General features: G+C 34.4%; 1 protein-coding gene across 6 annotated transcripts in view; it reads left to right on the plus strand.

The window, feature by feature from the left end:
* BCLAF1 (BCL2 associated transcription factor 1) overlaps positions 1-19715 on the plus strand; it is a 31584-nt gene that overhangs the window by 4386 nt on the left and 7483 nt on the right. Inside the window, exons 2-12 of one of the 6 annotated variants that reach the window (XR_004442952.1) lie at positions 2724-2827; positions 5540-5653; positions 6630-7541; positions 8902-9567; positions 9703-9872; positions 12199-12304; positions 13302-13386; positions 15740-15915; positions 16049-16211; positions 17012-17192; positions 18486-18632. Coding sequence is in view for 5 of the 6 variants with exons in the window: in XM_033235366.1 (XP_033091257.1) it covers positions 5550-5653; positions 6630-7541; positions 8902-9567; positions 9703-9872; positions 12199-12304; positions 13302-13386; positions 15740-15915; positions 17012-17192; positions 18486-18632 (2547 nt within the window). In the remaining variant the exon portion in view is untranslated. The remainder of the gene's footprint in view (positions 1-2723; positions 2828-5539; positions 5654-6629; positions 7542-8901; positions 9568-9702; positions 9873-12198; positions 12305-13301; positions 13387-15739; positions 15916-16048; positions 16212-17011; positions 17193-18485; positions 18633-19715) is intronic. The other 5 variants (XM_033235366.1, XM_033235371.1, XM_033235367.1 and 2 more) reach the window with 5 other exon arrangements.

Here is a 19715-nt window from a genome sequence, read left to right on the forward strand (position 1 = left end):
TTTGGCCACCTCAGGCACCTTTTAGGGTATTGAAGAGAGAGCACTGGAGTTGGAGTCAGGAGATTTCAGTCAAATTTTGGATTAACCATTTACAGTCCGACTATGGGCGCAGAAAACGGCAAACATATCTTTTGTTTTCTCCCCCAAACTTCTCCTCTGAGATGTTTAAATCTAAAACCTAGAATTTAAGGGCACTAGTGATTTCCTCACTCTCTGTACTTCACACCCCTAACAATCCATTAACAAGTCATTTTGACAAACCACATCTTGAATTTGCCTCTTTTTTTCATTGCTGTTTATTTTTTATATAGAAGCCATCTTAAAATGAAATCAGATGAGTGACTTACCCAAGCAAACCCTGCAGGGGTTTCTCAACCAAGTAAAATCCTGACTCCTTTTGATGATCTACTAGATGCTGTTTGATCTGGTCCATTCCTCCTCCTGCTGCCTTATTTCATACACTCAACTCCTTGATCACATTGCCGTCTTATTGGTGTTTCTGTCCTGAATTTGCTAAGTTTGTGTCCTCTTCCTAGTATGCTCTTCCCTCTGTGGATCTTTTCTGTGTTCCCTGTCCTTAGACCCAAGTGTTACCTCCTTAAAGAGGGCCCAAGGATCCACCTAAGTAGTGCCCCTGCCCTCCTCCTCTGCATGTCAACTTGTACTTTTCCCCCATCTCCAATGTGGCACTTGCCACTATTTGATTTTTTTCTTGTTTTCTGTCTTCCTCTCTCTGAAAACTTCAAGAGAGTAGGGAACTTAAAGTCCTCCTTAAAATGTTGTATTCCCGGCTTTAGAGTAGTAGTGTCTGGCATGTAAGGCACCTATTTCAAGTTATTTGGAAAGTTTAGAGTTCTCTGTATTTGAAAGATGGGATTAATACGTAGCTCATGAGATTATCAGGATCGAATATGAGATTATTTTATTTAAGTCACCTAGCACGGTTCTTGGCACATAGTTGATATTTAGATGTTTAGTTTGCTATGATTTGTTGCTGATATCTGTTCTTGATTTGGTTTTTGGAAGGCAGGGACCACTTACATAGACATATTTCCTATAGTAACTAGTATTGTGCTTTGTATGTAGACTTTCATTTTTTAAAAATTAGCTGAACTAATCAGCTTTGATACTGATTTATTTATTGTATCACATTTTGTGTATTATTTGAGTTATTGGTGTGGATACTTGAATATATTTCTAGATTGTGAACAGGAATGTATATCCACTGGTCTAACAGCCTATGTTCCCTCTTCTGTCAGTTTTTTATATCTAGTGTTTATTTTCTTTGAACTTCAAAATATCATGACTTGAAGTAAAGAGATCTGGCAGTTGAGTCTTCTCTGGATATATATAGAAATTAGCCTTTTGAAATTGTTTAGGGAAATGTTAGCTAAAATGAGCCTTGTATCACTTCTAGGAGTGAATCAGTAGTAATGACTTTCCAGGTCAGAATACAGTTTTTTAACAGTACTCCAGTTTAAAATACTGCCATTTTTTTCCTCTGGCCACTTGGGGTTTTGATATTTTAAAAACTAAACTTACATGTCCTTTAGAAATCCTTTTGTTTTATACCCAGCCTTACTTGGCTTTTTGACTTTACTACTTTTTTAGTATGTTTCCCATAATAGGTTCCGATTCCTCCTTCCTAGCCTGAACTTCAAATCTCTCCCCAGTTGGAGAGCCATGGATATTTTAGGAGACACTATTCTTGATTCACCAGTTTAATGTTACCATTTCTTCTTTGTATTTCCAGTCTCATTTTATTTTTAAAATTGGATCTTGGTAAGAGTTACAGATTTCCATTTAAACTTGTTCATGAATTCTTTTTAGTGCTGCCGTATATTAATCTTGTATTCCTTAATTTCTGTTCCCCTAGTGCTTTAGACTATCCTTTGCACATACTTGATGTGAATATACACAGAGCTAAACTTTTCAGTATTGGTAACTTGAATATTTTGTGCAAAGTGTATTTACAGAGTAATGATAAATTATTTTAGGAAGAATATTTACTTTCAATAGATAAAAGTTTCATTGCTGACTGTTCTTTTATTTGAATATACACGTATCAAGATGCTTTTAGGCACAGAATTTGAAGTTACTATGATGGCTGTTAATGTGGATTTTAAAATCGTTTCACATGAAACTAAATTGTGTGAAAGGAAATACCAAAGAGAATAAGTAGCAAAACATTAAACTCATATTTTAGATGTTATAAAGTAGAGCATTATGAAAATTATAGGTTACATTTTTTTTTTTTTTGAGATGGGGTCTTGCTATGTTGCCAAGGCTAAAGTGCAGTAGCTAGTCCCAGGTGTGATCACAGCACATTGCAGTGTCAAACTCCTTCTGCCTCGGCTTCCCAAGTAGCTGGGACTGCAGGCTTGTGCTACCTTGCCCCTGTAGCAAGATGGCATTATGTTAGCTACCTTGGAATTTTCTGATGAAACGACAACATATGTTTCCTAAAGCTCAAATTGCTAAAATTAGAATTCAAGTAGTTAAAAAGATGCTGTCAGTTTCGTAATACACTACTGCATTGTGGTTTACAAAAGTTGAGTTTTAGGCTTTTATGGTTAAAAGTTTCCTATTTCCTGAATTAGCTTTTCCTTCCCTGAAATTGTAAGTGCATTTATTAGAGTTTATTGCAGTGCCCGTTATATGCATTGTAAATAATGGTTATTTAATTTGACATAAATCAAAATAATTTTTTTTGTCTTCGCTAGGAATTTGAATTTAGAGTTGAATCTCTCAGAGCATTCTCTCCAGGAGGAATATTTACAGTATCTGAAAGACTTCACTTGACTTCTTGATCCTGCTTAAAGCCAAGGTAAAGAGCATTCATTTTTCTAGTTTTCACTTTTGACTTTTTTGAGGAAATGTCGCTACTGAATTGATGATTCAGTTTTTTGTTTATTTTGGTGACTTGTATGAAGTAAGTCAGATACTAAGTTAGTTTTAGGGAAAAGGTTCTTTTTCTCTCTTCTTCCAGGTTGTGTTCCTGCTTTTTCTATTTCTATAAACACATCTACTAAAAGACTCAGGACATACAAGATAAACTCTGCTACTTAACCCATTTTCCCTAATGTAAACAAGAGGAGATTCATAACTTGTTTCTACTGTAGTGTTTAGGTAATTCAAATTGATTGCTTCTTATGTGTTAGGTGTATTAAGTGAATTAAGTTTATCAACTCATTAAGTCCTCTACAAGTCTGCGAAGTAGGCACTGTTATTTTCTTCGTTTTACAGTTGAGGAACAGGCTCAGAGAGCTTAAGGAATTTGAATTCATGTAGTTTAAATGCAGAGACCATGTTCTTAGCTTTTTTCCTAAGTGTATTTTTGCAGTAGAGCAGAAGATATCCATTTCTTTTAGACTGCTATTTGATAGGCATGCTTTCTTTCCATTAGTTTTTGAAGTTTCAGGTGTAGCTATTAAAAAGCAAAGCAAAACACAAACCTTTAAAAATAAACTTGCTGCTTTAAAAAATATCCAAGTTCTGGGGAATGCATTCATTTGATAGTTACTTATTAAATACCTGTTGTGCTTATGTGCCACAAGCCCAACTACATCCTGTTGACTGGAAAAGCCTACAGAATTCATGAAACCTTAACAGAAATTACCATCCAAAAAGCCTCAAGAGCCAAGAACAGAGATTCTGGAGATACAGCACAACACAGCATCTCTAGCTCTTAGTAAACTCATAGTGTTTTATTTACAGATTAATACAGTGGAAAAGAATGTTGCCTTATTGCTGGACTGGATCTCCAAAATCATTTCCAGCTCTGGTTTCTTCTTACAGTGTGTCTGATTATCTCAGAGTGGGATAGAAATAAATATCTTAAAGTAAATTTGATCACAATGAATGTAAATTACATATTTATGTTCTTTTAAAATGTTTGGGAGGACAGAATTTTGAAATCAGATAGCACTAGAATGTCGCAGTTCCCAGTGGCCAAGATTCCTTCCTTTACAGGCTGTAAATTTGGTTTTTGCCAATTTCATGATGTCAAAACTACAGTTGCTAAACCAAATTTGTGTTCTGCGAGGTATCAGATCTCCCTGTGTTAATGCTAAATTTCTTTCTTCTGTGTTGTGGAATTCTTATTCTGCCTTTTTGAACCCTGAACCTATGTTTTATTTCTGTCTGTATGTATTTCTTGCTCCCTTGGGATTCAGAAGAAGAGTGAGAGAAGACAAAGGTGGTAGTCTATTAGAGGATAGTTATGTTCTGTTTTGAAATCAGCATTTATCTCACACATCTCGAATTTGTTATTTGTATTGTTTGATGAGGAACTATCCAGGTATTACCATTACCTCTTCTCTAACTGAATTCATCTTAGTACTTCCAAATAGTATTTTATTAAACTCAACAAAGTCTAGGTAGGTAAAATAAGTGCCTTCAAAAATATTTGGTTGTAGGAGATACTATTTAAATATTATGGGAATTGCAAGCTGTTAGAAGTTTAATAAGTTGATTTTTATTGAAATGAATACTTTTTGAGTAAGTTAGTATAAATTTGAAAATAGTTCTATGCAGCAAAAACAAGCTTGAGAGGCTAAGATATCTCAATTATTGAAAAGTTGAAGAGGGGCTAAGATATCTCAATTATTGAAAAGTTGAAAATGTGACATTTGGGATGTACATGCAGTGATTTGCTATATATGTATATTTTTTCAATTTTGTGAGGAGTAGATCTTATAAATCAATTAGTTCTGACAGTTACTGATTTCTGTACCCATTGAGGTCTAATTATAGCATTGGATACCATGTAGTGTTTAGAAAAGTTAAACTACTGGTGCCCAAGTTTTTTTTCTTGTAGTTCTGATATATCTTTCTTGAAGTAATCCCTCCAATTCTTTATCTTTTATTCTTCTTATATCTTCTTAACAGAAAGCTTCAGGGTGAACTAGTCATTGTCACAAAAGTCCACTTTATTCTGGAGTCATGAGTACTGAGAGCAGACCCACGGCTCCAGCTGTTCAGAAACTTAGTGTCCTGTATACTATATAGTACCACTCCAGACAGTATCGTGTGTATGGAGTGGTCAGCTCAGTCTCATTTTCAAGGCCATAAAGCACTATGATAACAGCCTAGTAGGTTTATTTTTTGTTAGTATTGTGACACTTTATTTTATTTCAGTTGCTTTATCTGTAATACCTTTATTATTTATTTATCTTTCTTACAGGAGAGGTAGGCATTTGTATTGGGCATGGAATAACACATAACATGCTGCTGCAGTCTGATCTCATTGCTCTTTCCGGCTTCTGCAGCTGCTGCCTTTTTGGATTGAGGCACATAAGTGGGGCAGTCCATAAAAATCTTCAGTTGTGTCTTTAATCTACAGTATCTATCATGCAGGTGAAAACAGTTTTAGTCAGGGATAATTGACTTGTCTTCTGAATACTGATTTGAAAATGATGGTGAATAATAGCCTTTGAGAAACTTTTGTAAAAATCAAATTTTATCTGAAAATAAATAACGTAAAATTTAAAAAATCATATTGTAATTTTAACCTTTTTTTGCCCTATCATTTGATTAGGAGAAAAGAAATGGGTCGCTCCAATTCTAGATCACATTCTTCAAGGTCAAAGTCTAGATCACAGTCTAGTTCTCGATCAAGATCAAGATCTCATTCTAGAAAGAAGCGATACAGGTGATTTAATGTGCTTTAAATTTTTAAAATAATGATATCAGTTATTATTTGTTGAATCCGTATCTTAAACACAGTGCTAAACCTTTACCAAAATGTATTTTATTCTCAAAGAACCCTGTGAAATGGATCTGTTGTTACCCTTATTGTAAGCGAGAAATTGAGAATGTCCAACTAACAAGCTCTAGTAAATGGCAGAGCTTGGATTGAAATCCAGTTAGTCTGACTCCAGGTCTCAAATTTTACTGTATAATATATGGTAGGTTTCTTTGTATTTGTCCACAATGTTAAGAGGTGAATTGGGTAATGCAAGAATTTGACAGTGAAAAATCTGTGCGTATTGTTTTAATAGTTTCTCATTTCCGACTTTGATTCTTTGAATTCTAACGAAATAATTTTTTTTGTTAAAAAATTAACAACTCTGGTTATTTTTCTTTAAATAGTAATACATACTTAGCATAGAAAACAGAAACCAGAAATTAAAAATACAAATGACCATAATCCCATTAAGAATTAATAGTAGTTGATGATTATTCTTTTTTTTCCCCCAGGCTTAACTTTATTTTATGTATATATTTAATTAATAATATCTCACTGATACAGTTTTGTGTAATCTTTCCCCATTTAACTGTATATTATGTCATCCCATTAAATATTCTTTTACAATTATCAGTTTAAGTGCTTGCCTAGATGTACTACAATTTGCTAATATGTCCTAATGTGTGTGATGTATATATAACACACGCACGTGTGTGTGTGTTTTGTGCCTTCATTTTTAAGGTCTTTAATGTATTCTCTCAGTATTTACCTTAGTGAGGCTTTTTGATTAGAAACCATAAACTTTTGTACAGATGAGGTTTTTAAAAAAAGTCTATTTTTACCTTTACCGTTTATTTACATGTTATATTCAACCAGAATATTTATAATGGTAGGATGGAATGCTTTATTTTTCTTGCATTGATATTTATTTCATTTTTAGTTCTAGGTCTCGTTCCAGAACATATTCAAGGTCTCGTAGTAGAGATCGTATGTATTCTAGAGATTATCGTCGTGATTACAGAAATAATAGAGGAATGAGACGACCTTACGGGTACAGAGGAAGGGGTAGAGGGTATTATCAAGGAGGAGGAGGTAGATATCATCGAGGTGGTTATAGACCTGTCTGGAATAGAAGGCACTCTAGGAGTCCTAGACGAGGTCGTTCACGTTCCAGGAGTCCAAAAAGAAGATCCGTTTCTTCTCAAAGATCCAGAAGCAGATCTCGCCGGTCATATAGATCTTCTAGGTCTCCAAGATCATCCTCTTCTCGTTCTTCATCCCCGTATAGCAAATCTCCTGTTTCTAAAAGACGAGGGTCTCAGGAAAAACAAACCAAAAAAGCTGAAGGGGAACCCCAAGAAGAGAGTCCGTTGAAAAGTAAATCACAGGAGGAACCGAAAGATACATTTGAACATGACCCATCTGAATCTATCGATGAATTTAATAAGTCATCAGCCACATCCGGTGATATTTGGCCTGGCCTTTCAGCTTATGATAATAGTCCTAGATCACCCCATAGTCCTTCACCTATTGCTACACCACCTAGTCAGAGTTCATCTTGCTCTGATGCTCCCATGCTCAGTACAGTTCACTCTGCAAAAAATACTCCTTCTCAGCATTCACATTCCATTCAGCATAGTCCTGAAAGGTCTGGGTCTGGTTCTGTTGGAAATGGATCTAGTCGATACAGTCCCTCTCAGAATAGTCCAATTCATCACATCCCTTCACGAAGAAGTCCTGCAAAGACAATCGCACCACAGAATGCTCCAAGAGATGAGTCTAGGGGCCGTTCCTCATTTTATCCTGATGGTGGAGATCAGGAAACTGCAAAGACTGGGAAGTTCTTAAAAAGGTAAAAACTAAAATACAGAATCTACAGTATAATACTGTTTTTGTTCTTTGAATTCTATTTGGAATTAAAAGACGTAAATTTGTGATACATATTTAGCGGTTTTTACTCTTGACTTCCTTCATTTTAAGATAATTCCAAATTGTTTTTACTTTTATCTGGTGAACTTTGGAAGATAAGTATTTTAATAAAAATTAATTTATCCAGCTACTCAGGAGGCTGAGGCGGGAGGATCTCTTGAGCCCAGGAGTTCAAGGCTTTGGTGAGCTATGATTGTGCCTACTGCACTCCAGCCTGGGCAACAGAGCAAGACCCTGTCTCTTTAAAAAGAAAAAAAAAAACCACTAATTTCTGTTTCTCCTCTTAATTTTACCATTTTCGGTCCAGAATTAAAAATACAGATGAGGAGAAGTTGAGTAGCTTAGAGCGTAACTAAATGATATATGTTAATAACTGTAGATCTTTTAGAAATTTAGTTTATTAAAGTATTGGAGGCTTATTTTGTTCTTTTCATTAGTAGAATGTGACCTACATAAATAATGCAGCTATATTGCATGTTCTTAGGTGGCATAAACAGTCTGGCTGTTAATATTTAATGATTTCAGCCTGACTGTACAAAAGGTAATGGTATTTCTCACTGACTAATGACATTTGAAACAGATACATTGTTTAAATTCTGATCTCAAGTGTTGCTGAAAGTTGCTAACAATGAAAATTGGTTGCTTCATGTATTGTGATTTGACTTAAAAGTGAGAAAATAGAGGAAACATGCTGTTTGTGGAATAGCACTGCACAACCTAGAATTTATGATTGAACTGATCATTAGTTTCTATGAAACAGTGCCAGAAATCATTATTTTTCTAGAGCAAGTATATATCAACTGTTTTGTGATGCTCATAAAGAGTATTACTGGAATGGTATTTAAATCCATTTGTGTGAACTCTTGTTTATATTAATAGATAAGTAAGTGAAACAGTCTGAATTTTGGGGGGTAATTATCAAGAGAATTCTAACATAATGTGTATTATCCTTAGTGGTTCTTAGCTTCAAAAATTAAATTCAGGCAATCTGTAGAAGTTCGTGATAGTGCAGAATTGTGGATTGTGACTAAATAGGACAGGTTTTTGGTTGGCTTTACTTCTTAAACTTCAGAAGTCAAATGTAAATTTATTTTAAAAGTTAGTACATAAGTTCTATATGGATGCTTTCAATGATTTTTAAAAGTGGGGTCTGAAAAAGCACTTTTCAATAGGGTTTTTTCTCTCTTGCTGGTCCTGAGGGATTGGGCAACACATTTAAATATGGAAGCGATCTACAATGAATGCAATCCAGAGTTACTATCCTCTTCTTTGCTTATTCGCAGGTTCACAGATGAAGAGTCTAGAGTATTCCTGCTTGATAGGGGTAATACCAGGGATAAAGAGGCTTCAAAAGAGAAAGGATCAGAGAAAGGGAGGGCAGAGGGAGAATGGGAAGATCAGGAAGCTCTAGATTACTTCAGTGATAAAGAGTCTGGAAAACAAAAGTTTAATGATTCAGAAGGGGATGACACAGAGGAGACAGAGGATTATAGACAGTTCAGGAAGTCAGTCCTCGCAGATCAGGGTAAAAGTTTTACTACTGCATCTCACCGGAATACTGAGGAGGAAGGACTCAAGTACAAGTCCAAAGTTTCACTGAAAGGCAATAGAGAAAGTGATGGATTTAGAGAAGAAAAAAATTATAAACTTAAAGAGACTGGATATGTAGTGGAAAGGCCTAGCACTACAAAAGATAAGCACAAAGAAGAAGACAAAAATTCTGAAAGAATAACAGTAAAGAAAGAAACTCAGTCGCCTGAGCAGGTAAAGTCTGAAAAGCTCAAAGACCTCTTTGATTACAGTCCCCCTCTACACAAGAATCTGGATGCACGAGAAAAATCTACCTTCAGAGAGGAAAGCCCACTTAGGATCAAAATGATAGCGAGTGATTCTCATCGTCCTGAAGTCAAACTCAAAATGGCACCTGTTCCTCTTGATGATTCTAACAGGTAATTCCATATTGATCCCCAGTAAATAATCTGGGTAGTTAATGTTCCAGTTAATTATCTTAAACTTTCTGAACATACCTTTTTTTTATTTAAACCAATGGTATATTTTGTGTGTGTGTGTTATCAATGTTCCAGACCTGCTTCCTTGACTAAAGACAGGCTGCTTGCTAGTACACTTGTCCATTCTGTCAAGAAGGAGCAAGAGTTCCGATCCATCTTTGACCACATTAAGTTGCCACAGGCCAGCAAAAGCACTTCAGAGTCATTTATTCAACACATTGTGTCCTTGGTTCATCATGTTAAAGGTATGCTTAGTATGTTTCGTATTGTGAATTAAATTTATCTTGCATGCAAATAAAATGAGTAATTATGCTTAATAATTCATGTACCCCAGGGCTAGCAAATACACATCAATGCTATTAAAACTTGGAAAAGTAGTTTCATGGAAGAGTCCCTAGTCTTGATAGCATTGAAACTTAGGAAGATAGTTAATAAAAAGTGATTGAAATGCTGGAGAAACCATACCCTAAAAATCTGTATCATGGTAGAACATGATGTAGATTTGTTGAATCCTAAAAATGTTTTTTAAGTATGTCATTGTAGTGTATTTGAAGTGCAGAAGGCTTACAGATAGTCTTTCATTGCATGCCTATGGCTTGTGATAGTAAATGTTGGCATAGATTTATAACAAAGTCAGACAGGATTATTGAATATTATTTACTAAGAATTTCTTTTCAACTTTTAAAGAAATCTGAAGTGGAAAAACTTTCTTTTTTGCACTTAATTTTTAATATATAAACTTAAAATGATAAAACGAAAATTTATCAGGATTTTTAGAGGCAAAACGTTCAAGAAATTTAGAAGAATATTATATAAATACTGACTACATGAATAGTCACTAATTAGGATAATGATGACACTTCTTTAGGTCCTAAAGATAAGGGTGTTTATTTCAACTAAAGTAATGATTTTTTTTTTTTTTTAATTTTTACCAGTATGTGATTATAGTTGCAAAGTTACTAGTAATTTTCGAAGATTTTTAGGATCCCTTTTGGGTTAGGTTAAGTTTTGTTTTTGCGTTTAAAAAGCAACTTACTGTGAGACATGTTCTTTCCCAGGAACTTCAAAGACTGTTGTCCTTTAAAGTTAATCCCCTCCTAGCTTTTAAAAAATTGTCTTTTGACATGAGAACAGCTCACTGTAATAGATGAAACTTGGCTCTAGCAGTTCTTTATGCAGTTGATATATCAGAACAGTGAACAGTTAAATGAATTTCTTTTGGGCTGTAATTATTTAAACGGTAACAACACAGTTTTGCTATTTGACTCTAAGTAGGTTTGTGAACCAGTTTATGACCATATTACTGTGGTACATAAAATATGAAACATTCTTTTTTTAAATTTTTTAATCTTTTTTGGCCTGTCTCCACATTTTACAATTTATTGCTGAATTTTGAGATCAGGTTTTGATAAATTTTTTCCTTTTTCTTTTTTCTTTTTTTTTTTTTTTTTTAAAAAAAGAACTGTAGTGATGTTTCATAATTGGTATTGTGCAACCGATCTGAACAGCTCTTACTTTATATAGAGCTGAAAATGCCCAGTGATGTTTTCTTTTTCATTGTAACTAGGTCCTGGAATATGTTTTGAAATGGCAAAATCCATGTTTCAAAGTAAAATAGCTGTTGAAAGATACAGGCAAAGTTGAATCTTCTGTCTTCCTGGCAAAAATGGCATAAAAACTGAGTTGCTAGCTCAAATTCCTGGGTTTCATGGAATTATGATTGAGGCACTACCCTTGTAGTGGCCGTTTCAAGTTTTAATGATTGGTTATGAGACATGTGCTGGATATTGGGCGGTAAGTTGACACAGATGTATGTTGACCTGTTAAGCAGATAGCTTGCTTCATAATGTGACATTTCATAGCTCATGACTTTATACGTCTTTCTATTTTACATTTACGACATATCTTTAACTGGTTTTTAAAATAATCAGTATTGATATTACTAGTTTGAAAATTGTTTAAAGAGAGACAAAACAGCAATATCAGATGTGCTGTTGGGTTTGCCAAGATGCCAGATTTTTGGATAATTATTGAATGTTAATTGATTTAAAAATATTTTTCCAATTTCAATGATAGTATTCAGTGTTTTTATAAATCCATTTTTGTTGATATGGCAGTGTAGTCACTGATGAAATTTAATAGTTTACTCAAACTAGCTTTTGGTTAACTCCGTATTTTCCTGTTAATTTTTGTTTTCTGCAAATGATTACTTGAAGTAACATCATTGGTTCATATTGGCAAGGTATTACAACATCCATAGATTGTGTTCCTTTTTATTCTGAGGAAGTAGTGTATTAATGAAGTAGAATTAGAGACTCTTGATTTAATCTATTAATTGCTCTTGGATTAGATGTAGCATTGACAGGGACCTGTGAGCAACTTTTGAAGCACTTTCCTGTTGAGGTACAAGAAATTGAAAGGGTAGGAGTTCCTTGTAACACTTAATTCTCTTTTGTTAGGTTTCTTGAGTATTTTTATTTTCTTTTCACCTGCTACATGCCCTTCTGTCACAAACAAATCTCTCTTAAAGTAAAGTTAACTAATTGGACAGTATTTCTTCTAAATCAACAGAGCAATACTTCAAGTCAGCTGCAATGACCCTAAACGAGCGGTTCACTTCGTATCAGAAAGCCACTGAAGAACATAGTACTCGGCAAAAGAGCCCTGAAATACACAGGTATGTATCCTGCTGAATTGACATATAAAAACGTTGCTTTGGTAGGAAGACTCTATTAAAACAAGATTGTATTGGAAGTTTGCTTTTGTCATTGATACAGATTTGGTTTTATTCCTCATTTATACTTTAAATATATTTCTAAGTCTTGAAAATTCTGTAATTCTCAATTTTCAGCTTAGTTGAAACTGGTTGTTAGAACTTGAAATATTAACTCTTACTTCTCTGCAGTATGGAATTAAATAGTTATCAGTTAGTCTGGTTTTTGGGAGGGGCAGTGAAGGCCTAGAGTAACCTTTGAATTTCTAGTAAGTTTGTGAAATAAAAAATGTTCCATGAGAGAGAGAACAAAAGCATGAGCACTGAAGTCAGATAGTTGTGTTGAAATCCTGGCTGTGTCTCTTCGTTGTTGCATTGTGATGAACAACTTAATCCCTGGACATCAATGTTTTCATATACGAAATGTGGATAATCATGCCCATTTTGCAGGGTGGCAGTGACAGTGATACTGGCTATGAAGTATCTGACTTGGTACTTCGTACACAGTTGGTGTGGTTTTGGTGATGACTGCTAAAGAAGCACTGGGTAGTTGCAACCGATACTGACTTAAAAAGGGAAAGGCGCAGAATAAAACCAAGGGGGCACTGAATATCTTAAAAATATTGAAGACAGGAGCAAATAATCCTAGTCATGTGTGTTTGTCGATGTTTAAAATGATACCCAGTTTAATCAAAACAAATTTTTTCTATTTTTGATCAATAAAATAAGTTGGATGTTTTAAAGGCCAGACTTCTATATACAAATATCTGGTTGGAGCATTTTAATTCATTCTTCGTGGATATTTTTTCTTAATTGTGTATTAGTAAATTAATAGTGTTGGTGTGCTAAATTAGTTGATTGGGAGAGAAATAACTGTCTTAGGAAAATGGATAATCGTGTGGATGTTTTCGAACCAAAAAGTTAGTAATGTGACTAAAAATATACTTTGTTTTACATTAAGGAGAATTGACATCTCACCAAGTACCTTGAGGAAGCATACCCGTTTAGCAGGGGAAGAGAGAGTTTTTAAAGAAGAAAATCAGAAGGTATGTTTTTGAATGTAATTTTTTTCATGTTAAGTTCAGCTTAGTTAATGATACTGTACCAAATATAGTTTCCCAAGGTAAAATGTCTATAGATATCTTCTACTTTTAATTCATAACTACATCATGGTAGTATGCATACTGTTCCTTCCCAGAAGAAATTAAGCTGACACTATACTGTCTTAAATTGAAACCAAGAGTATTTTTTCAAAACGCTAATGAAAGGAAAAAAAAAATAGTCCTAAGAAAAGCGTAAAGAATCAGTGGGTAGACAAAGGAAAATTATAAAATCAAAGATACAAATTAGAATTTTGAGATGAGATTCATTAGCCAGAGTAAATATTTCTCGATTTGTGTGTCTAAATTTAATATCTCTAGGTTCTTCACAGATAACAAGAAGTAATCCCCATGCTACTGGGCATTTTTGATGTGGATTAAGAAATAAGCATTCTAAGAACTGATTTACAAATGAACGTTTGGAACAAAGACTGTTATCACTCTTGGAATATTTGGGGAATGGGGGAATGTCTTTTAAACATGAGAAAGGAGCCTGTGAAAGACATTGAGGGGTCTTGGTGAGAATGGAATTCAGTGGTTAAGGGGTCTCCAATGTACTCTGACAATTCAGAATGACCTTTGCCAGGTAGACTAATCTATATCAGGCCATAAAATGTCTAGTAGTAGAAATGTGGGGAAAGATAGGGAACAACTGTTTTGAAGAGATTAGGGGACTTGGAAGTACTGCTTGATTCCAATTCTGGCTGTCACTAAGTACTATCTACATGATAATTGGAAAATAACTTCTTGAACCTTACTTTTCTAATTAGAAAAACGAGAATGCTTCTGTTTTGCAGAGTTGTTGAATAATTGGGTTATTTTGAAAACAGGCACATTTGTTACTAGAAGCTATTATGGACAGTGGTAGTGTACAAGTTTAATAGGGCATGCTATTACTAGATGTGGAATCTAGAGCTTACAAATAAGGTGTTTTTTTTGTTTTGTTTTGTTTTGCATGGGGCGTATTGATCTTGAAAGAACAGATTCTGAGAAGTTAATACTTTTTTTTTTTGTTTTTAACTTAAATAACATCTTGGGTTCAAAGTTGTTAATTTAGTTTTCCCAACAGTTTAGTCTGTCCTCATGCTCTGACAGTGAGTATATTCTCTCCTCATTACTTAGACCAGATTTTGATCCAGAGGAGAAAAAGTAGAGATAACTGATGAATAGATAAGAGGATATGCCATTGGTTTTTATCTTCCTGTCTGGATGAATAACATGTTAATATGTAATTATGTATATATAGTTTGTAATTTACAAAGTGGTTTCACTTATATTATCTTGTTACTTGTGGACTTGGTAATACCTAGGTGAATAGGAAGGTTTTTTTGCTCTTGATTAGATTTTTTTCTTTGTGACTCTGGGAGCAAATAGGTGAGTAGTTGATACCATTTGGAGATCTGTACTTTCAGTTTTATGAATGCTTATGAATATTATAGTCAGACTTCCCAGAGTAAATACTACTTATTGTTGAATACTAGCAAGGATGTCCACATTGCTTAGCATCTTACTGATGTATAATTTCTCTTCATTCCTAGATGCCTCTTTCCATCTTCCTAAATTATATAGTATTTGAAAAAGCAATGGAACAAGAAGGAGGTGAATTGTGACCCAGTTAAACTAATGTCCGTTGCAATACCTGAATTGAGAAAGGGCAGTATATGGCCCAAGATACTGAGTACAGGATTGCGAATATCTTTCTGGCTTTGTTTCTACCCTTGTTCAACCTCAATTGGTTTCATTAATCATATTTTACGTGCATGTTAGAAATTATAGAATTCTTTTGAATTTTTTTTTTAATTGGGTTGGTCAGATTATTTGGGAAGAGCTTGATCATAATGAGGCTTAAGTAATGAGAACCATTATGTTAGGATCTCTCTTTTTTAGGTAGAAGGCTACATTACAACTACAGATTATAACATCTGTCATTATTCAACTATTGAAAACAGCATTTGGAAGGATGAGGGATAATAGGATGTGCTGAGTGGAAAAAATATTTGTATCATTTACTGTACAAAAATTATTATAGATTGTTTTGGATAAAAACCTGCAAAATTCTCAAGATACTTAGCTTTTAATAATTTCCCCAGTTCCACTGACTTTGTATACCCAAATGTTTAGTAAAAATAATCAAGTACTTTTTAACAAAAACTAAGTGATAGTATCTTATATGGTTCATTATTTTCTGATACTAAAATGCCAGTTTAGAAGCTGGCATAAAACTTAACTCTATAATATGTGTATATATATTTTTTCAGTTTCTCCCCTGAAATCTGTATTTTACGTCTGTCTTTTATAGGGAGATAAAAAATTAAGGTGTGACTCTGCTGACCTTCGGCATGACATTGATCGCCGTAGAAAAGAAAGAAGTAAAGAACGGGGAGATTCCAAGGGCTCCAGGGAATCCAGTGGATCAAGAAAGCAGGAAAAAACTCCAAAAGATTACAAGGAATACAAATCTTACAAAGATGACAGGTAATTGTTCAAACTGACTAAGATAGGTTTTAGCTTCTAATTAGCCTTTAATAATTGTCAGCTTAATTGCTTTCAATTTTGACTGTGTAATCGAATGTTTAAATTTAAACAATTAAAATTATTTGTTTTACAGCAAAAATGTATTTGTCTTTTACACGGCTTATGGTGGATGAGGACAAAAACTTTGGAATAGCAAGCTAACACTGAAAAAAAAAATGACAAATTAATGTGTCCTATTATCCAGGCTACATCAGGAGGTTGGACTTCAATGCAGTGCATTTCTAGAAACAGTTTGTGTAAGAACTTTGGTTCGTTATGCTTGATTCCGCACTTTTTCAACTCATAACACCCAGAGTACAAGAATTTTAAACTGATATCTAGTGGTTTAACATGGGAGAGATGGGGGGAGGAAGGACTAGAAATAGCAGTGTGTATTAGTCTTTCAAAATAATATTTCCATGGAAACTGTTAGCAGTGGTAAGAGTTAACCACAGGTATGACCTTTTCGGGTGTTGCATTAAATCATGTAAATTTGATCATCGTAGAGGCAAATAGGAACACAAAGTATTATAGATAATCTTTTTCCTTGCTATTCATTAGGTAAATGGTGGATTTTATTTGTGTTATTAAATTTATGGCTGTTATTTGTAATGTCATATGCTTTTTATTTGCTATAATGGTACTATAGCCCAAACTATACCAACTATTTTCACCCAGAGTGTACAAACTGCAGTCATTTTGAAACTTGGCCTTAAGAACATCCTTACTTTTTCCTACTCTTCTCTTCCTTTCGTTAAAGTAATAAAAGATATAAGTTAATTTAAAAATACTAAAGAACTGAACCTTATTCTTGACCTTTACAGACTACTATTTTCTAACTGGCAGGCCCTAGCATGTTTTTCATTATTGATGTAAAACACATATTGAAGGAGAATGGAAACAGACTGTGTCAAAGTTTAACACCCAATTATTTTATTTACATAATTTTATTAGGGGATAGTGTTTTTGACTTGAAAAATATCTCTTCTATTGTAAGATTCAGCAGGGTCTTTATCTTTTTAAAAGTAGCACATTTTTTGTTTTCTTTATTTTGCAGTAAACATAAAAGTAGAGAGCAAGATCATTCTCGATCTTCATCCTCTTCAGCATCACCTTCTTCTCCCAGTTCTCGAGAAGAAAAGGAGAGTAAGAAGGAAAGAGAAGAAGAATTTAAAACTCACCATGAAATGAAAGAATACTCAGGCTTTGCAGGAGTTAGCCGACCACGAGGAACCTTTGTAAGTGAAAAAATTATCTTTGATTGCTTGGTAGGAGTTTATCTTAGAGTAATGTACGTAAGGAAGGTCATATACATGATTTAGAGATGTTATGTGTGTCATTATTCCTAAAATCAGAGGTAGTATTGAAACATGAAGTGGTGTTTGAAGTGCTGTCTTCATTTAGACATGCCATTTTGAGATCTAGAAGCATCTGTATAAACTAGGTACTTCTCTTGACTTCAAGATCAATAACTGTACCTAGTCCTTAAAGACCAAGAGTCAAGGAAAGTTACTGATTGGTAATAATATTTCTTTAATCACTTAGTTTTTGAAAAGGTACCTTAACGCCTTAATAAAACCCCTGTATGTTCATCTCTGTATTACAGTTACATTCATTTTACCTGCTTTCTTCAAATCCTTGCTTATATGGGTATCAATCATAGAAATCATAGAAATATTTCACATAGCGTATACATTATCCCCATGTTTCCGTAAGTCGTTATAATTATTAATATAATGACTTTATGGTAGTGCATCTTCTTGCCTCTTTAATTTCTAGATTCACACTCCTACCTTGAGCGAGTATCTAGTTGGGTTTTGGTGGAGTTCATTAATTAGATAATTTGGGAAAGAGAAGAGCTTTGCTTATATAGTGTTAGGTATGGCTGAATACTTGGGGCTTCTATGGTAATTCAAAGAAATTAGACAACTTTTGGCTAGTAAAAAGGAAAAACAGTTTGATTATTTAAAAATATTAGTTCAGGCCGGGCACGGTGGCTCATGCCTGTAATCCCAGCACTTTGGGAGGCCAAGGCGGGTGGAATCACGAGTTCAGGAGGTCGAGACCATCCTGGCTAACACGGTGAAACCCTGTCTCTACTAAGGATACAAAAAATGAACCGGGCGTGGTGATGGGTGCCTGTAGTCCCAGCTACTCGGGAGGCTGAGGCAGGAGAATTGGCGTGAACCTGAGAGGCAGAGCTTGCAGTGAGCCGAGATTGCGCCACTGCACTCCAGACTGGAAGAAAGAGCGAGACTCTGTCTCAAAAAAAAAAAAAAAATTAGTTCAGTCCTTGAAAGTACAGTATTCTAACACTTAGGTTGATCATTTCTTCTTAACCTACTCAACTTTTAGTTGGCAGAATTTTTTGCCTATGATATAAAATGGCCATCCTTTTCATCTTCAATGGCTACGAGATTTAGATAGGAAATTAGGGCGTATGTTTTTTGTTACTGCAGTAAAATTAGAGTTTGCATGTAACTAAATACCTTTTGATTGCATCACTAAACAACTTTGTTAATGTTAATCAGTTTCGAATTAGAGGCAGAGGAAGAGCCAGAGGAGTTTTTGCTGGGACAAATACTGGTCCAAACAACTCAAATACTACTTTTCAAAAGAGACCGAAGGAAGAGGAATGGGATCCAGAATATACCCCAAAGAGCAAGAAGTACTTCTTGGTGGGTGTTAGACATCTGTGTTTATTTGGTTTGCATTAATTTTCAAAGCATACTAGGTGAATACATTTGAGTACAGATAACCACTACTATAAGAAGATTCACCGTTATGTGGGAAACCTTTTTTAAAATAATTGCCCAGATGATTTGAAATTTTGAAAAATGTGGGTCCCTTTAGTCCTGTTCATACTTTCTTGATATTAAACATAGGCTGATCAGGGTAAGCGAAAAATATACCTAATTTGTTACCCACATTCAGAGAAGAACATTATATTATAGTTGAGCTTAATGTTTGTTTTATATCTGTCTATAAGACAGTGACAGTTGTAGAAACTTCACATTAAGATGTACCTTCCATCATCATAGCTATTTGTTTAAATGAAAAGGAGAAGAATTTTTTCAAAGTACGTGTAATTAAGAATTTTAGGGAGGCTGTCAGCTTTCATTGGTGAAAAAAGATGATGAAAACTTATATTACAGAAAAGTTGCTGCTAGGTACACTAATTTGGTCCTTCCTGTGGTAGAGGTGCTTTTCCCTCTGAAATAGTTTTTCAAGGATGAAGCTAGAGGTGGTAGGTCCTGAAGGATTCTCTAGATAAGGATGGGCATTTTCTGCTGTTTGGCATGGGGAAAAGGGTCCTTGCTGCATTGTAGACGTGTACAAGAATATACCAAAACTATTACCAGAAGTATTCATTTTTTTGTCATGGCTTTTCAGAGAATTTATGTTTCAGAGACTAGTTCTGAAAACTAGTTGCTTCCGTGGAGGAAAATTATATTGGACTTGAAGAGTTGTTGACTTTTTCAGTTGGCTTTTTATGAATGTATTTGAATAAACCTCAATGTCCATGACATACCTACTTAGAGATTATAGCTGTAGTTTGAAGTGGATCTCTGTTTTGTCTGGAAAAACAATATATTTGTTTCGAAAATATATTTCCATTTGCCTCTTTTTTGGCATGTTAATGACCAAGAACCAAAAAAAAAAGTTACAGAGTGCGTTATGTGTAATGTTTTCTCAGTTTATGCTTCTTGAGTGGCTTGAATTGACATTCTGGAAAGTAAAAGGCATTTGATGTGTAGAAA

Source organism: Trachypithecus francoisi, unplaced genomic scaffold, assembly GCF_009764315.1.
Source record: "Trachypithecus francoisi isolate TF-2019V2 unplaced genomic scaffold, Tfra_2.0 Lachesis_group15, whole genome shotgun sequence".
Lineage (NCBI taxonomy): Eukaryota > Metazoa > Chordata > Mammalia > Primates > Cercopithecidae > Trachypithecus > Trachypithecus francoisi.